The following is a 19,987-nucleotide window of genomic DNA, read 5'->3' on the forward strand; positions in this document are numbered from 1 at the left end:
TGGAGATTATTTGTTTCAAAGCGTGGAACCCTCTTCAGCCAGGACTGCCCCAAAGTCTTCATTACAACCATTCTCTGCCCAGCTCCTCCCCACACCAGGACCAGGAAGATGAGAGAACAGAGAGCTTAGAGCTCTAGTGGAGCTGGGCCTAGGACAGTTCTGTCATTTCCATCCCTGTGTGGGTCAGGGTGCAGGGAGCATAGCCAGGCTTCTCTCAGTCCATATTAGTCTCTGGGCCACAGACATTACTCCTTCCCATGTGGCTCAGAATTCACACCCAAGGGGCTGGGGACAGAGGTAATGGGGACACATTCCAGGTGTTCAGATTCTTCAAATTCTTCTGTACTTCACACTAATCTTCCCTTTTTTTTTTTTTTTTTTTTTTTTTTTTTTTTTTTTTTTTGCTGTACGCGGGCCTCTCACTGCTGTGGCCTCTCCCGTTGCGGAGCACAGGCTCCGGACACACAGGCTCCGCGGCCATGGCTCGCGGGCCCAGCCGCTCCGCGGCATATGGGATCCTCCCAGACCGGGGCACGAACCCGTATCCCCTGCATCGGCAGGCGGACTCTCAACCACTTGCGCCACCAGGGAGGCCCTAATCTTCCCTTTTTTAAGTGCTTATACTATGTGTCAGGCCCTGAGCCTAACATGTACTCTCATTTAAAATTCACATTATCCTATGAGAAAGATATTATTATCCCAGTTGTAGAGAGGAGGAAAGTAAAAACCAGAGAAGTTTAGGGGTGTATCCTGGGTCACGCAGCTATCAGACAGGCAGAGCCAAAACACACAGGGTCTTTCTGACTCTAGAGCTGAGCTGTTGTCTGCTGTAGAGACAAGAAGCAGTCTTAACACTTCTTAAAAGATGAAAATGCATGGCAGTAGAGGTGCTCCTGAGATTGTTCTAGTCAGTCACGAGTAGAGAAGATGGTCTTAGGTTATTAAGTCCTAGACAGAGCAAGAAGAAACCTTAGTGGTGGTTTTCCAACAGTGTTCCACAGAACCCCATAGTTGTGAGGAGTGGGCATGCAAGGACCCAGAGGGAATGGGGTATACAGTGCTTGTTTGCATTTATCTATTTTATATATTGGGCTTCTGTTTAAGATTTGATTTGAAGAAAGACTTGTTTGGCTAAAAGAAGTTTGGAAAACCAGTGGCCTAGTTCAGTTTCATCAGTTGGGAAACTAATCCTGGTGAAGAGAAGAGAAAGGTTTGCCCATGATCACGCAGCTAGCTAGTGGCAGAGTCAGGCTGGGAGCCCAGATCTCCTGGCTCCTCGCCAGGGCTTTTACACCTCCTTCCTCAGGTCATGTGCCTGATGTCTGAGAATAAGCACTTTCACAGTATGACAGGGGTGGTTATGCAAGGTCAGATAGTAATCGGTGGCACTAGGCACTAGGGCTTGAATCTAGGTATTATTTTTTTTTTTTGGCTGCACCACACAGCATGTGAGATCTTAGTTCCCTGACCAGGGATGAAACCCGTGTCCCCTGCAGTAGAACCAGGGAGGAACCATGGAATTCCTGAATCTAGGTATTCTTATTCAAAGTAACATTTGAACAAAGTAATTCGTTCAAGATCACACAGCTGGTGAGTAGAAAGCCAGAAATCGAACTTAGGGAGTCTGGTTCCAGAGCCTGTCTTTTTAATCACAACATTACACTGCCTCCATATATATATGTCTGATCTTGAACAAATTACTTAACCTGCCTGTGCCTCAGTTTCTTCGTCTGTAAAAGGGGAATGATAATGGTGTCTGTGTCAAAGGTTGATGTAAGGATGGAATGCATGTAAAACACTTAGACCAATGTCTGGCACTTAGTAAACATATAATTAATGTTAGATGTTACAAAAGTAACCAATAATACAACTCCTGCTGTTGAGGAGTTTATTCACCCATCAAAATGGGACAAACAGCACAAAATACATGAAATGCAACTTGTCAACAAGGACACACAAGGCGGTGTCATGTGTGGTAAAGAGGTTTGGGTTCTCAAATCAGGCAAACCTGGGATTCGGTCCCGACACAGCACTTGATGGCTGTATGACCTTGGGCAATCCCTATCTAACTATTCTCTCTGAGCCTCAGTTTCCTGCTGTAGAACAGGGAATGTAGTAAACTCCCTTCAGAGTTGTTGAGGGCATTCAGTGAAATAATACTTGTAGATCAGTGCCTGACACACAGGAAGGCGCTCAAAAACTGGTAGTTGAGTATCAGCTAAGCACTTCGCTTTCTCCAGCTCAGCAGCTGCTCTGTCCCACCTCCCAAACCTGCCTCCTTTCCCCCCCGATCAGGGAGAAACTGCAGAAGCATGGGGTATGTATCCGGGTCCTGGGTGATCTGCATTTGTTGCCCTTGGATCTCCAGGAGCTGATCGCACAGGCTGTGCAGGCCACCAAGAACTACAACAAGTAAGTTTTCAGATTTCCCCTTAGGGACCTGTGTTAATCTATGACTCCCTGCTAACTTTAGGGAGACATCCTGGCCCTTCCTTGGTCTGCATTTGGTACAGGAGGTAACGAGGGGTTGGTTTTGGATGCTTGAGACTTCTTCCTCCATCTGCAGGGCAGACCAGAGATGGTTCTGCAGCACCTTGTTATATGGGTGTATACTCACACATACAGTTTCTTATCTTCCTCCTTCATGTGCCTTGCCCCCCATGTACATATGTATTTATATATATATATAAATATATATATGTGTGTGTGTGTGTGTGTGTGTGTTTAATTGACAGGGAATGGGGTGGGAACGTAGCAGGCCTTATCCCAGTCTCTGAAGACAGATCCTTCAAGAAATTCTCTTTCTGTCCCACTGCTTTAACCAATAGAGGGGATGACCTTGGAAGGGCATGCAGATGCAGAGGGGAACGGAGTTTAATAATCCAGACTTCATTATGTGTGGCTTTGGAATATAATGCATATTTGGCAGTGGATTTGTTTCACATCAGACTTCCTTCCTATTCTTCTTTGCTTGTTCTAATATCACAGTGAATTCACATCCTCTGAAAGCTGGGTGTTAGCAGAAGGGAAGAAGATTAGGAGAATAATAAGGGACAGTTAGTATTTTTCTTATTACAAAACTATTGTTTTTTCCCCAAGAAAACTTGGAAAACTCAAAAAATTAATAATCTCACTTTTCAGAGGTATCCATGGTTAACATTTGGTGTGCATTTGTTCTACCACAGAAGGGCTGCTCTGTAATAAGTGACTCCACTCCTTAGTCCCTGTCCCCCTTTGGTAAATTATTCTGTTCTTCCCTTCTCAGGTGTTTCCTGAACGTCTGTTTTGCTTACACATCCCGTCATGAGATCAGCAATGCTGTGAGAGAGATGGCCTGGGGAGTGGAGCAAGGCCTGCTGGATCCCAGGTATCGCAGTTGTTCAGCGTGATAGGGAAAACAGGCATGCACCGAACCATAAAATCCCTCCTAAGTCATGTACTTGAGCCAGAAGTCAAATTGGGAATGTATGTGGAAAGATTTGAGAGGGGTGGTCCCCCGCACTTAGAGCTTTGGAATGACTTATTATAGCCTGCTTCAGAATTTCTGTGTTCACCACAAACCAAGAAGCTCCAGAAAAAATGGCATGGCTTGTAGCAACACTGTGGCATTCAATAAAACACGATGCCCTGCTGGCTCTTTGGCAGAGTTTTTCTAAGAATGATTTTTCAGGAATGCAGCTTGTTGGGGGTATTGGCCTTTAGCCCTCTCATGTTACAGTTTCATGCAAGATCCAGGTATTTTTCAAAAAGAAAGTTGTTCATCATTAGCAACACGGTAGAATTATTAGAGCTGGGAGAGACTTTAGAAGCCATCTGTCTGTTATTATTAGTGTAACCTTTGGTAATAATATTAGTAAACTAACAACAGCAGTAGTAAAATAATAGTAGCAAAAAAGAAGCCAGGCAATGTGTTATGCTGTGTTTATTTGATTAAGTTAATATTCTCATGTTTAAGAGATTTGAGTCTTTTCTCCATTTTATAGATGAGAAAACTGAGCTCACATTGAAATGACTGTCCCAAGGTCATTCTGCTAGTAAGTGCCAGAGCTGGGACTCCTATCAAAAACTGTCTGATTCCAGAGTTTTTGTCCTTACCTTTATTATATATGGGATTGTGGGACCCAGGAGTTTTTCTGACTCCCTTCTTGGGTGTAATTCGATTTTCCTGGGAAACTAAATTAAAAATGAAGAAGTTTCTCAGTGAGAATGAAATTAGATAAGAAGAAAAGGAGACAGTTTTTGAGGCTATTTTATGAATCCCTCTCCTCTCCAACAGCCGAGTGATCTTTCTGTGCCACATAGTTTATTCATTCAATCATTTATTCGTGCAACAAATATCTTTTAAGTGCCAACTAAAGGCCAGACACATTGCTGTATATAGGGGATACAGTGGTAAAAATAAAAAATACATATTTCCTGCTTTCGTGGATCTCTGGTAAGGGAAACAAACATTATCAACATTATACAAATTAGCATAGATTTATAATGATGATAAGCATGATAAAGGCATTGGTGCATGATTCAACAAGAATTTATAATAAGAGGAATGGACCTGGTAGGGAAGGCTCCCCAAAGGAAATGATAAGTGACGTAAGAAGTGGGTGAGAGGATAAGCAGTAACTGGGGAAAGAGGCAGTATTATGAGGAGCTTGTTGGTTGCACAAATACTGTTGGAATAATTCAAGTAGAGAGTACTTGGAAGGGAGCTTGGATTATGGTGGTGATGGTGGAATAGACCAAACAGACTGCATTAAGAGCTATGAAGCAGATCAAATAGAGAGGACTTGGGGGCGGGGGGGTGGGATGAATTGGGAGATTGGGATTGACATATATACGCTAATATGTATAAAATATATAACTAATAAGAACCTGCTGTATTAAAAAATAAATAAAATTCAAAAAAAATATTACTGAGAGAAAAAAAATCGAGAGGACTTGATGGATTGACTCTGGGATAAGGATGTGTTATGGGTGACTCCAGGGTTTTTGACTTACAAAACAGTGGATAGTGGTGCCCTTCTCTGTGCTGAGAACCCTGAGAGGCTGCAGTTTGAGGAAGAAAGTCAGGAGTTTGGTTTGGGATATATTATAGATGTTGAACACAGATATCAAGTTGACAGTAGAGAGAAGTGGGGACTGGAGATAGCAGTATGGTACCTGAAGCAAAGAGAGAGCATGAGGAGTCTAAGGAGAGTCTAGAGTGAGAAGAAGAGAGGGCCTAGGATGGAGTTTTGAGAAACTCATAAGTTTTACTGGCTGGGTAGAGGGAAATGAGCCTTAAGGAAAAAAGAGAACAACCAGAAAGGTAGAAACAAAAGGGCTGCCAGTATTACAGAAGCCAAGAAAAGGGGTGTTTGTTAGTACAGGTGGGGTGGCGGGTGTGCATTGGTGGGAGCAACAGTGTCAAATGCTGTAGAGAGGTCAATTAATACGTGGATTGAAAATTAGCCATTGGGGAAGAAACATTAAGATATTGGTTAAGTTGGCAGTATGGGGGCTGGGCAGGAAGATGAGATATAAGTAGATGAGGGATATATAAGTAGATGAAAGTTATTGATAATTTTCTGATTCTTGGCTTAGGGAATGATTTCATAGTTCATTTTATTCTTAGTGCTTTACGATTAATGTTTTATATAATTTTTTGTATAAATTAAATAACATATTAAAAATAAGGGACAAATGTTTATGCTAAAAAGAAAAAAAGCTATTTAGGAAGCAGGTTTAATATGCATTCATGCCTGGAACTAGAACTCTGATCTTGCCTCCTAGTGCAGCGTGATTTATACTGATACCACATTGCAGTAGCCACTGACCCCCTGCTTCTTGCCCAGCTAGTTTTCTCATATCCGTTTTCTCTGCCCTGCGTGGTTTAGTAACTTGCCTGTGTGGGTTAGTCATGCAGACATGGCGTGGGCTGGGTGGGTTACTAGGGTAAGGAGGCTGATGTCTCAACCCATCAGCTCAGGAAGCTTGATGTTCAACTCAGACTGGGCTGATCAGGGCCTGAGGCAGTGCTCTTTACATTATTCAGCTTTAGACAAATCCATATTTATAACAGAGAGTCAATGAGTTAATTACAGTCAGGCTCTACCCTTCCCATAACTGGAATTTTTCTATTCTCTCATCACGACCATCCAACTCCTCATTTTCCTTTCCTCCAGGGTTATATATTTTTTTCTAGCAGTCATTTTAATAGATTGTTTTTTGAATCTCAAATTATAGAAGAAGGAATTAGGTTTAGCATAAATGATAGTTAATAAACTCTCTTGAGCAGGTCTTGACCATCTGTAGGCCTCTGTCTTCCTCTTAAAACAATAGTGTTAATAATAATTGCTAATGTTTACTAAGCATTTACTCTGTGCCCAGCACTTGCTAAGTATTCCACGTACATTATTTCATTTAATCCTTAGACCCTTTGAGGTAGATACTGTTTTTATAAATTGAACCTTGCTGTGAGGTTAAATAACTTGTCCAAGTTCGCACAGTTGACCAGGATTTCCAACCTGGCTCCAGAGCCTGTGTTCTCTTTCACTATGGCATACTGACTGCCTTATAAGAAGGTTGAAATGAACAAAAACACAGTATAAAAATAAAAATTAGGGGCTTCCCTTGTGGCGCAGTGGTTGAGAGTCAGCCTGCCGATGCAGGGGACACGGGTTCGTGGCCCGATCCAGGAAGATCCCACATGCTGCAGAGCAGCTGGGCCCGTGAGCCATGGCCACTGAGCCTGCGCATCCGGAGCCTGTGCTCCGCAACGGGAGAGGCCGCAACAGTGAGAGGCCCACGTACCGCAAAAAAAAAAAAAAAAAAAAAAAATTAATAACTAATAGTTATCAGGGACTTCCATGACTGTCCAGTGGTTAAGATTTCACCTTCCAATGCACGGGGTGTGGGTTTGATCCCTAGTCAGGAGCTAAGATCCCACATGCCTCGTGGCCAAAAAACCAAAACATAAAACAGAAGCAATATTATACCAAATTCAGTAAAGACTTTAAAAAAAAATGGTCCACATCAAAAAAATATACTGAAGGGGCTTCCCTGGTGGCACAGTGGTTGGGAGTCCGCCTGCCGATGCAGGGGACACGGGCTTGTGCCCCGGTCTGGGAAGATCCCACATGCTGCGGAGCAGCTGGGCCCGTGAGCCATGGCCGCTGGGCCTGTGCATCTGGAGCCTGTGCTCCGCAACGGGAGAGGCCACAACAGTGAGAGGCCCATGTACCACAAAAACAAACAAACAAACAAAAATAATAATAATTATATATATATATATATATATATATATATATATATATATATATATATATACATACACACACTAAAAATAAACAATAGTCATCAGATCTTATTATGAGGCAGGCATGAGACTAGTAGAAGTTTATCATGCATATTCTCATCTAATTTTCATATAAGGTAATGACTATTATTTGTCTTATTTTATAAGACCAGTTAACCAAGGTTTAAAAAGTTTCGTTGATGGGCTTCCCTGGTGCTCCAGTGGTTAAGACTCCGCACTTCCACTGCAGGGGCTGAGGGTTCGATCCCTGGTTGGGGAATTGAGATCTGCATGTCATTCCGATGCTGCGCGGCGTGGCCAAAAAAAAAAAATTGCAGACACATTTGAAATTCAGAGGGGTTATGTGGGGATCCAAAGTCCCACAGCAAGGTAGTGGGTCTGGAAATAACCTTTATTCCTCTTATTTATTTAGTGCTTTATAGTTCCCAAGGTACACTCAAATCTGTTATTTCATTTGATTTGACTCTCACAATAACCTATAAGTAGATAGGACAAATGTGCCATTTCAAAAATAAGAGAGCTGAGAAATCGTTGATTGCACAGGGTTTCACTTTTTTGGGGGTGGGGGGCTGCTCCATGTGGCCTATAGGATCTCAATTCCCCAACCAGGGATTGAACCCAGGCCATGGCAGTGAAAGTGCCAAATCCTAACCACTAGAACACCAGGGAACTCCCAGGTTTCACATTCTTAAAGAATTAAGATCATGCTGTCAAGACAAGACTCAGGGAAATTATCAGGGAAATCTGAACCAGAGCCCTTCCTATTACCCAGTCATAAGTGAATATTATTTACCATATCATGGTACAGAAAATAAAGCTCCCTCTGTGGTTTGCAAAAAGATGACTGAGAGATGGAGTAACTTACCCAAAGGCACACAGCTAGTAAGTGTAGATCCTTATTCTGAACACTCAGCCCAGATCTCTGCTTTTTTTTGACTATGCCCCCAGAAAAATGTTCCCACCCAGAAATTTTGTCTTCTAGACCCTTCCTAAGATGCAGCTGTTACCACCTGGAGATTCTGAATCCTGCCTCTAGGTACTTGGTAGGATAGGTAAACAGTATTCTTGGAACCACCACACACCAGTCTTGCAAATACCCTCTTTCCATGGACAGGAGAGTTTAACTTAAGATAAGTGCTGCCAGTCCCCATTCTTCCTTCATTCCGTCTCCTTTCTGAGTGTCTGCTTGGGAAAGTAGCTCTTATCAAACACAAGAGGGCTCATCATTTTGCTGTTTTTTCAAATCCTAAGTAAAGTGGATTTTTTGCAGTGTTTCACGGTCCATATGACTTAAATTTAAGGTTTTTTTTTTTTTTTTTTTTTGCAGTACGCGGGCCTCTTACTGCTGTGGCCTCTCCCATTGCGGAGCACAGGCTCCGGACGTGCAGGCTTAGCGGCCATGGCCCACGGGCCCACCCACTCTGCGGCATGTGGGATCTTCCCGGACCGGGGTGCGAACCCGTGTCCCCTGCATCGGCAGGCGGACTCCCAACCACTGCGCCACCAGGGAAGCCCAAATTTAAGGTTTTAAAAATGTTCTCTATGATAAATTCAAACAACAACAGACGTATATAAAGTAAAAAGAGATAGTATTTCCTTCTTATCCAACCTTCCAGAGGTAATCACCATTAATAGAATGGTGTATGCCTTTCTAGATTTTGTTCTTTGTTTATATATACATGTATTCACATGTGTGAGTGAGTGTGTGTGTGTATTTTCCACACTGTATTTTTTCTGAAACGTGCTTTTTTTCATTTAATATTACATCTTAGACATCTTTCCAAGTCCATGCATTTAGATTTATCTTTATTAAAAACAGTTGCATAGGGGGCTTCCCTGGTGGTGCAGTGGTTAGGAATCCGCCTGCCAACACAGGGGACATGGGTTCAAGCCTTGGGCTGGGAAGATCCCACATGCCGCGGAGCAACTAAGCCCATGTGCCACAACTACTGAGCCCATGTGCCACAACTACTGAAGCCCGCGTGCCACAACTACTGAAGCCCGCGTGCCTAGAGCCTGTGCTCTGCAACAAGAGAAGCCACCGCAATGAGAGGCCCGCGCACCACAACTAGAGAAAAGCCCGTGCTCATCAACGAAGACCCAGTGCAGCCAAAAATAAATAAATAAACTTATTTTTTAAAAAAACACAACAGTTGCATAGTATTTCATCAAATTTCAGAGTCATAGGGTGTATCCATTTTAAAAACAAGATGTTTTAAGTGAAGGACAACACACATTCTGGTGGGTGCATCTGGTTTTAGGCTGCAACTAAATGGCTTTGGGCAAATTTTTCATCTCTGAGCCTCAGTTTCCTTATCTATAAAGTGAGGATAGAAGTACCTAATGTAGTTGTGAGGATTGAAACAATTCATTAATTTATCAAGCATTTGCTGAGGGCCTTCTACATACCAGGTAGTATTGGCTAATGTATTTGATGGTGTTCTATAAACTGGGAAGCTTTATGTAAGAAAGTTCACCATGAGAATAATCCAAAAAGAGATGTGGACTTATCTTTGTCTCTTCCCCACTCACCTTAGCGATGTCTCTGAGTCTCTGCTGGATAAGTGCCTTTATACCAACCACTCTCCTCATCCTGACATCTTGATACGGACTTCTGGGGAAGTGAGGCTCAGCGACTTCCTCCTCTGGCAGGTAGGTTGTTTCCAACCATTGTTCTGTTTGTGTCGAAACTGAAAACTGTGACTGCACCCACAAAACAGATTGGAGGGTCAGCTGAAATCCAGAGAAATGTCTCCAGGCTGTGCCTGGGTAACTTTTGCTATCCCTTCCTCATCTGTCCCTGGCTTTGTGAGCCTGTGTAGTTCTTGCTGTCTAAAGTGCCCAGGGGAAAAATCAAGGCTATCCAGCTGTGGTGAAAGCTTTACTCGTACCTCTCTTCAAGGAACTGGACTTCTGCCTTAGGTCTCTGAGCATAAGCTCCTGCCCTGGTAACCTGCCATGTCACCCAGCACCTCTGGGCTAGAACCTCGCCTTGCATTTACTAATTTCTCACCTTTAGAATAAAGGGCTGCATCTACACAAGCACAGGCCACAGGAGATATAAACTGTATGCAAACTCTTTCTTCAGGGCCTGCCATTGCCTATCAGCTCAGTTATCCCAGTGTAGGTAGTTCTCTAAAAGCCCATATCCAAATAAGTTTGTCTTTGCTTGAAAATCTCCATCATCTGTTAAGTTGGCCCCTGGATAGCACTTGGCTGGGGGAAATCTTGTTCAAGGAGAGGCTGAAGGGAGAAACTCGGCTTGGAAGCAATTCACTTGGTAAAGTTCTGGAAATTTTAATGGACCATAGTCTTAAGAGTGAACTAAGAAGATTTAGCTACTGAAGATACTTTTAGTCTTTGGCTATATTGAAAGCAGTATAATGTGCAGCTTATGGTTTTATGGCCCATTCTGGTCAGATTATGTCTGGAGGGTTTACTTCTGGGCACTGGGTTTTAAGAGATTGCACTGGTAAACTAGAGGACTTAGCAGAAGAGGCCAACCTGGATGGCAAGGAGTCTAAAGCTCATGTCCTATAAGGCAGGGTTCCCCAACCCCTGGGCCACGGACCACTACCACCAGCCTGCGGCCTGTTAGGAACCGGGCTGCACAGCAGGAGGTGAGCAGCGGGCGAGCAAGCAAAGCTTCATCTGCCGCTCCCCATCGCTCGCATTCCTGCCTGAACCATCCATCCATCCCCCCACCCCACCCTGTCCATGGAAAAATTGTCTTCCGTGAAACCGGTCCCTGGCACCTAAAAGGTTGGGGACTGCTGCTATAAGGAATGAGTGAAGAATAATGGTCTGGAAAAGAGAAGAATGGTGATAGTTTATTCTCTTGGGAAAAAAATATTGAGTTCCTCCTTTGTGCTGGAAATATGGCGGTAACCAAGTTAGAAATAATCCCTACTATCATTTATTTATTTATTTACTTACTTACTTATTTATGGCTGCGTTGGGTCTTCGTTGCTGTGCGTGGGCTTTCTCTAGTTGCTGCGAGCTGGGGATACTCTTTGTTGCAGTGCGTGGGCTTCTCATTGTGGTGGCTTCTCTTGTTGCGGAACACGGGCTCTAGGCGCGCGGGCTTCAGTAGCTGTGGCTAGAAGGCTCTAGAGCGCAGGCTCGGTAGTTGTGGCACATGGGCTTAGTTGCTCCGAGGCATGTGGGATCTTTCCGGACCAGGGCCTGAACCTGTGTCTCCTGCATTGGCAGGCGGATTCTTAACCACTGCACCACCAGGGAAGCCCAACCCCTACTATCTTTTTTTTTTTTTTTTTTTTTTTTGCGGTACTGGGGCCTCTCACTGTTGTGGCCTCTCCCGTTGCGGAGCACAGGCTCCGGATGCGCAGGCTCAGCAGCCATGGCTCACAGGCCCAGCCGCTCCGCAGCATGTGGGATCTTCCCAGACCGGGGCACGAACCTGCATCCCCTGCATCGGCAGGTGGACTCTCAACCACTGCGCCACCAGGGAAGCCCCCCCTACTATCTTAAAACTTACAGTTTGTTGGAAAAGACAAACTGAACAAGTCATTACAACCTTGGGAACAGATAACAGGCAGTTCTAAGCTAGCCTTCAAATATTTGAAAGAATGTCAGTTTGAAGAAGAAATAAAGTTGTTCCAGAGAAACGACCTGAGACCTTGGTAGGTGACATTGGTTTAACTTAATGAGCTATCTGACAGCTAAAGTTATCCCCCTTGAGGCACTGAATTCCTCACCACTAAAGGTGTCAAGCAGTGGCTGTCAAGAATGTTCCAAAAGGGAGTCTTATATCAGTGATTATTATTAAAAGTTCACCCAGCTCTGTGCTCTGCTTTATGTATGTTATCTTGTTAAATTTTCACAGTACCTTAAAAACTAGTTATTCTCATTACCCAGTTTTACAGTTGAGGACACTGAGGCCCAGAGAAGTTAAGCAACTTACCTGAGGTCAAATAGATGGTAAACGGTGGAGCCAGAATTCAAAGCCAGGCAGTCAGGCCCCAGAGCCCATGCTCTTAACCATTGTCCCATACTCTGCTACTTAAAAATAACAATGGCAGCTACCATTTGTTCATTGCTAACTTTTATCAGACACTGTGTCTCCCAGATGACCTCTAAGGGCCAAGAGCCAGTAACATAATCTAGATGTTATTTCATAGTCCTAAAATTGGCTTAGAAAAATCCTGGTGGAAATGTTGATCTAGTCTCGCTTTAGTTCTGCCTTGCTACAGGCAGGTGATTTTACTGCCTCAGATGACCCGTCCCCCTATTAGTGAGTGAATCCGGGCTGGCAGCAGCAGCTGCAGCTCAGGATGCCTGTCCAACCTCCTCTCTGGGTGTGATCAGCCTGCTCTTTCTTTGGAGCCTGACCAAGGATGTGTTCCAGTAACATGTTATTAAACCATACTCTCTTCCTTCCCCACCTTTCCCAGACCTCCCACTCCTGCTTGGTGTTCCAGCCTGTTCTGTGGCCAGAATACACATTTTGGAACCTCTGTGAGGCCATCCTGCAGTTCCAGATGAACCATAGCATGCTTCAGGTAAGAGTTCAGGGCTGGCCTGACTGGATGGAATGGAAGAAAAGGTTAGCGTTGATTGACCACCCACGGCTATATATGTCAGGCACTTGCTAATAATCATGTTAATGATAATGATGAGTAGCTACCACTTACTGAGTATTTACTATGTGTCAGGCACTGTGAACAGTTTATATGCACTATCTCATTCAATGTTCCCAAGAACCCAATGAGGTAGGTATTATTAGCCCCATTTGTGCAAATGAGTAAATCAGAATTATTTAGCTAAGGACACATAACCAATAAAAGATGGAACTGGGATTCAAGTTATAAATCTTTAATCTCTTTACTGTGGAAACCCAGAAAAGGCTTCTCAGAGAGATTGGCCATTACTCCCTGAAGGAATTAGCCTAATAAAAGATTGTAGAAGTGGAAGTATACAAAATCCAAGATGCTTCCAGAGGGATTAAAAATGAAATAGCACTGTCTTTCTGTTGTATGAAAGTGTGTTCTACCAAGACTTGAAGTTCTGCTTTCAGTTTTGATCACCAGATCTTGAAACAGGTTTCATTAGGAGGCAGAGTCACCTACGTCTGATTAGGACTCTTAATAATAATGGCAGTGCGTGTGGTGGTGGCAGCTAACGTATTGAGGGTCTACTAAGGCACTTTGGTGTTTTCATGTAAGTTTTCTTATTTAACCCTTCCAGCAATCCAGCAGGCTTGGCATCCTCGTTTTTCAGATATGGCAACAGAGGGGCAGGGTAACTGTCCCAGGGTCACAGAATTTTAAACCCAAAGCTGGTGCTGCTTCTTGAGTCTGGAGAGATCATGGCCAGGAGGAAATAATGATATAAGTCAGGGCTTTTCGGTCCTCTTGGCATCGCAGACTCCTTGGAGAAGCAAACGAAAGCCGTAGACCATCTCCCTAGAAAAATTGCAAAGATCACTCTAACACATGGCATTTTGCATAGAATTACATTAATCCCTTTAACACATAAACTGCTTCTGGGGGTTCACATAACTCCTAAAATCTTTCCATGAATCCCAAGTCCAGAACTCCTGGAATAAGTCAATCAAATCATGAAGGTTTGGTCATGTGCTTGATCATTTAGCCTCAGACTGTGAGGAAATTGAAAAAGGAAGTTGAGTTCAAGTAAAAGGAAAAACAGCAAAGTCTCAATTATCCACTGTCAGAGAGGAATGAATATCAGATTTTTCCACATGACCAAGTCTCCCTTTAAGAACTAAAACTTTTTTTAATCCTATTTTGATAGAAAACTTTCTGAAACAGGTCTTGTGCATAATTCATTAACACCTTCTGTATACCAGACACTTGCTAGTAATGATGATGATTAGAATAATCACATTCTAATGATGCTGATAATGATAATTTTGTTAGTAACTGCCATCTTGAAGGACTTCACTGTGCAGGATGGCCTTGCAGGGTGGGACTCTTTCTCTAAGCTAGATTGTCCCAAAATACTTGGCTTTGGGATTTCTTGTATATGGTCAATGGCTAATTTTGACAGCATCCCTTCTTCCCTTCTCTTCCTATTTCCAGTTTTAAATCAGCTACAGGCAAGGAAACCAGGCAACCAAGCTTGTTAGAGTTATGTCTGTAAAGTGAGAGTAAACTGGCCTTGCATGAAGCCCAGAGGATCTTGGTGCACGAGCTTTTGTGTATGGATATTCTTGTCTCTAAGTTGGCTGCTCAGAAGTCTTTTAGTAATTTCAGGTTTCTCAGATACTTTCCCTATCGGATACATGGCTATCGGAGGAATTACCTCAAGTTTCACTCATTTCATAAATGTGTCATTACTGAGTACCTGGTCTGAGTCAGGCACTATGTTAGTATTAGGCACAAGAGAGTCAAGCAGTTAGTTGGCCAGACAAGATCCCTGCCTTCATGGAGCTTATATTTTTACTTGAGGAGACAGATAATAAGTAAACAAGTATATACAATAATTTCAGATTGTAATAAGGCAATGAAGAAAAAGGGTGATATGCTAGAAAGTAATGAAGAGAGCAGGAGGTGCTGAATAAAGCAGTCAAGGAAGGCCTCTCTAAGGAAGTCTTTTTTAAGCCATTATATTAGAGATGAGAGATAGCCAGATGGGTAAAAATCCAGGGGGAAAGAATTATTCTCTGCAGAGGGAGCAGCAAGGGCAAGGATACTAAAGTTATAAAGTTTAGGTCTTGGAAGAACAAAGAAAGAGGCCAGCACACATGAGGGAGAAGGATGTGGGATGAGGCTGGGTAGGAGTCTGATCACTGAGGGCCTTGTAGGCCATGATGACACATCTGAAGACTTTTTTTTTTTTTTTTTTTTTGCGGTACGCGGGCCTCTCACTGTTGTGGCCTCTCCCCTTGTGGAGCACAGGCTCCGGACGCGCAGGCTCAGCGGCCATGGCTCACGGGCCCAGCCGCTCTGCGGCATGTGGGATCTTCCTGGACCGGGGCACGAACCCGCATCCCCTGCATCGGCAGGCGGACTCTCAACCACTGCGCCACCAGGGAAGCCCATCTGAAGACTTTTGATCAGGGGAGTGACAGGATCTGATTTACATTTTGTAAAAATCACTCAGGATTTTCAGAGGGCAGGAGTCAGAGACCAAACTCCTACAGTAGTCCAGGTGAGAGAATGTGCCTCAAGGTGGGGTTGCAGCTGTAGAGAAGGGGAGGGCTGAGTGGACTGAGATGGAGGAAAAACAAAAGTTATAACAGAAACAAATGAAACTAAGTTGATAATATAACCCCCAGAGAAAAGGATTAATTCCAGTTACCATGAACATAGTTCTCTGACTATACATTTTTAGTGGGATATATTCTAAGGATAATACAAACTGGAAAGCTAACTTAAACATTACTTAGGAGGTTTATTAGTGTTAATGTTGATGATGTAACTCTGAAACTCTCTTATGCATCTTGTAGGATAAAACAAATGAGTACAAATGTTAATGTTATTAGGAACCAAAACATTTAGGTTTTGGCCTGGGCAGCTGGGTAGATGGCTCTGCTGTTTCCTAGGATGGGGTGGAACGTGTTTGAGTTAAGAGTTAAGAGTTCCATTTGGTACCTAAGAATCATAATTTCAAACATTTATTGAGTTCTTACATGTCAGGCATCCTTTTACTTATATTCTATGTAGTTCTATAAGGTAGATACTATTATTAATTGCCCCCATTTTTAGAGTGAGGAAACCAAAGTAATAACAGATATTGACTGCCCTGAACCTTTTTTCAGCAGACCTCATAGAGGTTTTGGCCAGATTCCCTCTACCCAGGAGCCCTCAAACTCTGTTTCTAGAAATCTTAGCACCTCAGCAGAAGCACTAAGCATACAATCCAGACTGACAACATCCTGGCCAGTTTGGCCTCAGACCAGAGAGCTGATCTTTCTAATATCTCCCTTGTATGTATCCTGTATCATCACCAAATTGGACTCTTCACAGTTCCTTGTTCCCATACCCTTTGGTATTCTGCCTCCACATCTGTGTTCTTGACCCATCTCCCAAATTCCCATTGTTAAATTCTGAGCTGCTCTGTCTCTAAGCCCAGCCCAGTATGTCCCCATTCCCTGCAGGAAGCCAGGGCAGGGAGTTGGGTTCTTGATCTATAGTAGCTCACTGGGATGAGGGCAGCTGATGGATGCTAATGGAAACAGGGGCTCAGCTACAAATTGTTGGAGGCTAGACCTTGGTATCTGAAGGGACCGTGGCAGTTTCCAGGTGGTCACCCATCAGTCTTAGAGAATGGGGGCTGGCAAATGGAAGAAATCTCGACTATGACACAGTAGGACAGATAGAAAATGAGGGCAAGGAAGGGGTGGGCAGCAGTACAGAGCCACCGATCCTCAGAATATGAGGCTGCAAGCTGCATGGATGGTAGGTCCATGGGGGGATCTTTGACAGAGATGAGGAATAAGTGTTCGGTCTACTTAATCTGTAACGATATAGAGGGAGAATATACATATTCCCACTAAACTTCCTTTGATGCATTTGTCAGAGGTTAAACGCCAGGGTGGAACAATCAACCATTTTATTTCTAGTGCTCTTTAGGTAGTCACTATCTTCTTCTCAAGAGAAGTTAAAAACTTCAGCTATTGTCTCAGACATTTCTGACTTTGAGTCATGGCGCTGCCTTCTAGCTGTGTGACTGACTGGGCAATTACTTAACCCTTCAGAGAATCACTTTTCTCATCTGTAAAATGAGAGGAGTAATGATAATAATAATACCTGCCTCACAGATTTGTGATAAGTCTTCAGTAAGCTAATACACTAAAAGCGCTGGAACAGAGTTCATTTTCAGAGACTGGTGGCCAATATCGTTCACAATGTGTGTGTCTGGGCTCTTCAGACTTCATCTGTCTCCAGAAAAACCACAGACACTTAGCACCCCGCTCATCCCATCACCAGTACCGTTCCCTTAGCAGGGAGACTGGGTGCTCATCAAAACATCACGTTTCCAGCAAGAGGTACTATCTCTAACAACCCTCAGAAATGCACCCCCCATGCTACTGACCTGGGCATACTGATAGTGGCAAATGGGGACTTATGGGAAGACTTGTCATTAGCTAATGAATGTTTTGAAACCCAAGACCTGCATCCTCTCCATGCCCCAGTGAGGTCAGAGGACTTGAGGGTTTATATACTGGAGGGGCTATTACATCTTGTTCCCTAATTCTGCTGAGGAGGGAACAAGAGCAGAGAGGCTTAATGCCCAGGAGAGATTTATATTAATAGGTTAGGGCCCCATTTCTCAAAACGAGCTCCTTGGAGCCCTTACACCATAAGGTCTGCATAAGAAGTGTCTAAGGTAATTATTAACGCCCTCTCCCCTGATTGGTCATTATACAGGGAGAGTAGACAGTATGGTCAGGGAGAGAGAAATTGACTATTAGGACTTCCACTAGCCTAGATTTTCAGAGGCTGACTACCTGAGAAGAACTTACAACACCTTTGAGATAGGGCGGTAGATCCAGACCATGTGGAGGTTGCACAGAGGTGCCCAGATGCAGGCCACTGGTTCCCCACTCCACCCCTAGAAAGTACAGCTTATCCAGAGGCACGAAACACATTTTCCAATGATCTTTCAAGAAGTTATCTTAGGGCTTCCCTGGTGGCGCAGTGGTTGAGAGTCCGCCTGCCGATGCAGGGGATGCAGGTTCGTGCCCCGGTCCGGGAAGATCCCACATGCTGTGGAGTGGCTAGGCCCATGAGTCATGGCCACTGAGCCTGCACATCCAGAGCCTGTGCTCCGCAATGGGAGAGGCCACAACAGTGAGAGGCCCGCGTACCGCAAAAAAAAAAAAAAAAAGTTATCTTAGTGGAGAAACCAAGGGAACTTCAACCCACTGTGTGACCTAGGCCAAGCCCCTCCCCACCTCAGCCTTGGTGTCCTTGTCTGTGCAATGAGAAGGCTAGAGCTGATGGTCTTTACGAGCTCCCCTGACTCTGTCATCCTAACAGTGAATCGCTGATTCCTGGCAAATTAGGGGCCAGGGTCTGCTTGGCTTCAGCCTCCCTGCTCAGCACTCAGTCTAGGGCTGCCATTTGGAAAAAGCCTGAGCCTCATGGAGCAATTTTAACCAGCTCCGCATTTCCTCCTTCTGTGGCTCGGTGCCCTCATCCTTCCTGTTCAGCCATGACTTAGCTTACTTAGTCCTAGCCACAAGCAGTGGTGACAGAAGAAGGGCTAACTGTTAATAGCCAGGCACCAGATTGGGCATTCATTATCTCATGTTCCCTCAAACCACCCAGTGATATGGACACTGTTGTCCCCATTTTGCAGATGAAGAAATAGGCTTGGAGAGGTGAGGGAGTCCTCTGGACAGAAACTTCTGAAACCCCAGTATTCCAGGTAGACTCACACTGGCCTGATCACGCTCTTTGATTTCCTGAATCTTTGCCCATTATTCCCCCGCCTGATATTCTCCTCCCCCCATACACTCTGCCTTTATCTGAATCTTCCCCATTGGTTAAAGCTCAGCTCAGATGCTGCCTGACCATGAGATTTCACTGCCCCCTTGACCTTCATCAACCACAGTTTCTTTCCTCTGAACTGCATGGCCCTTTCTCTTACCTCCATGATGATCCTTACCACATCCCACCTTGTATTATGGTATTTGGGTACATCTCTGTGTCCTCCTCAGCCTGTAAGCACATGGATCGCAGTGACTACATCCTGTGCATTTCCATACCCCCAATAAAGTCTTGTATGTAGGACCCAGGGTTCCTCCTGACTAAGGCCAGGAAGAAGCCCTTCTAACAAGATGAAGACCCTTAGCAGCAACTTTTTAAGCTTGTTTTAGTCTTCATGGCTCCACATGGGAGTTCGTTATCATAGCAGAAGGGTACTCTTGAATGCCTTGGATCATTCAACAGCCTGGAGGGGGAATTTTCCAGATTTTTCATTTGTCATCTTTATTCATGCAGTAAGTCTTTATTGCTGAGAGACCCTAGCAAGTCGCTTCCCTACTCTGAACCTCCACGTCTGTCTCCAGCAGATGGAAAGTACCTCCGTAACTCTTTTGGGAGGGTCAAGTGAGACTGCAGATGAAGTGCTTGTGCACATGTAAGATATTCCTTTAAGGATTAAAACAAAGCAATCCAGGTGTTCACAGGCTGAGTAGGACACAGACAGGTACCCAGATACCACAGTACAAGGTAGAATGTGGTAAGGGTCACAAAGGGTATAGGATACCAAATCGGCAGCAAAAGGGGAGTGTCTCACACATGGAATAGGTTTGGCAGGAGGGACTCTGGTGCTAAGGTTCTGCAGCCTGTTAGAGTGGCAGGAGCAGAGAGCATCAGTGAGGCACAGCAAGGCCTTGGTTCTGCTCCAGAAGGGTTTTCTCCTTCTGTGCCAGGAGCATCCTCCTTGTCCTCCTGGGATCATACAGTCAGTGTACTGAGCATTTCACATGTACAGGGTGCCCCAAGTGCCAGAAAGGAAAAGCCACAGTCTCTGTCCTCTAGGAGTTTATGGTTTGTCTGAAGATACACACAGGGTATGAGAAGTGCTGCCAAGGAATATAATCACTTACCTGGTGTCAGAACTGGTTCCAGGAGCCTGAGGGCTCCACTGAGCCTTCAAGGGTTCATTTTTCTAACAGAAAATGTGGACTATGGACACTAATGCCTATTCTAGAGGCAGGATGAAGTAAGTGGCTTAAGAAAGCTGAAACTGCTGCTC

General features: G+C 44.2%; 1 protein-coding gene across 3 annotated transcripts in view; it reads left to right on the forward strand.

The window, feature by feature from the left end:
• Positions 1-19,987, forward strand: part of DHDDS (dehydrodolichyl diphosphate synthase subunit) — a 34,698-nt gene that overhangs the window by 6,563 nt on the left and 8,148 nt on the right. For all 3 annotated transcript variants that reach the window (XM_060089206.1, XM_060089208.1, XM_060089207.1), the window contains exons 5-8: positions 2,296-2,412; positions 3,266-3,367; positions 9,832-9,946; positions 12,709-12,816. In XM_060089206.1, the coding sequence (XP_059945189.1) occupies positions 2,296-2,412; positions 3,266-3,367; positions 9,832-9,946; positions 12,709-12,816 (442 nt within the window). The remainder of the gene's footprint in view (positions 1-2,295; positions 2,413-3,265; positions 3,368-9,831; positions 9,947-12,708; positions 12,817-19,987) is intronic.

This window comes from Mesoplodon densirostris, chromosome 2 (assembly GCF_025265405.1).
Source record: "Mesoplodon densirostris isolate mMesDen1 chromosome 2, mMesDen1 primary haplotype, whole genome shotgun sequence".
Taxonomy (NCBI): Eukaryota; Metazoa; Chordata; class Mammalia; order Artiodactyla; family Ziphiidae; genus Mesoplodon; species Mesoplodon densirostris.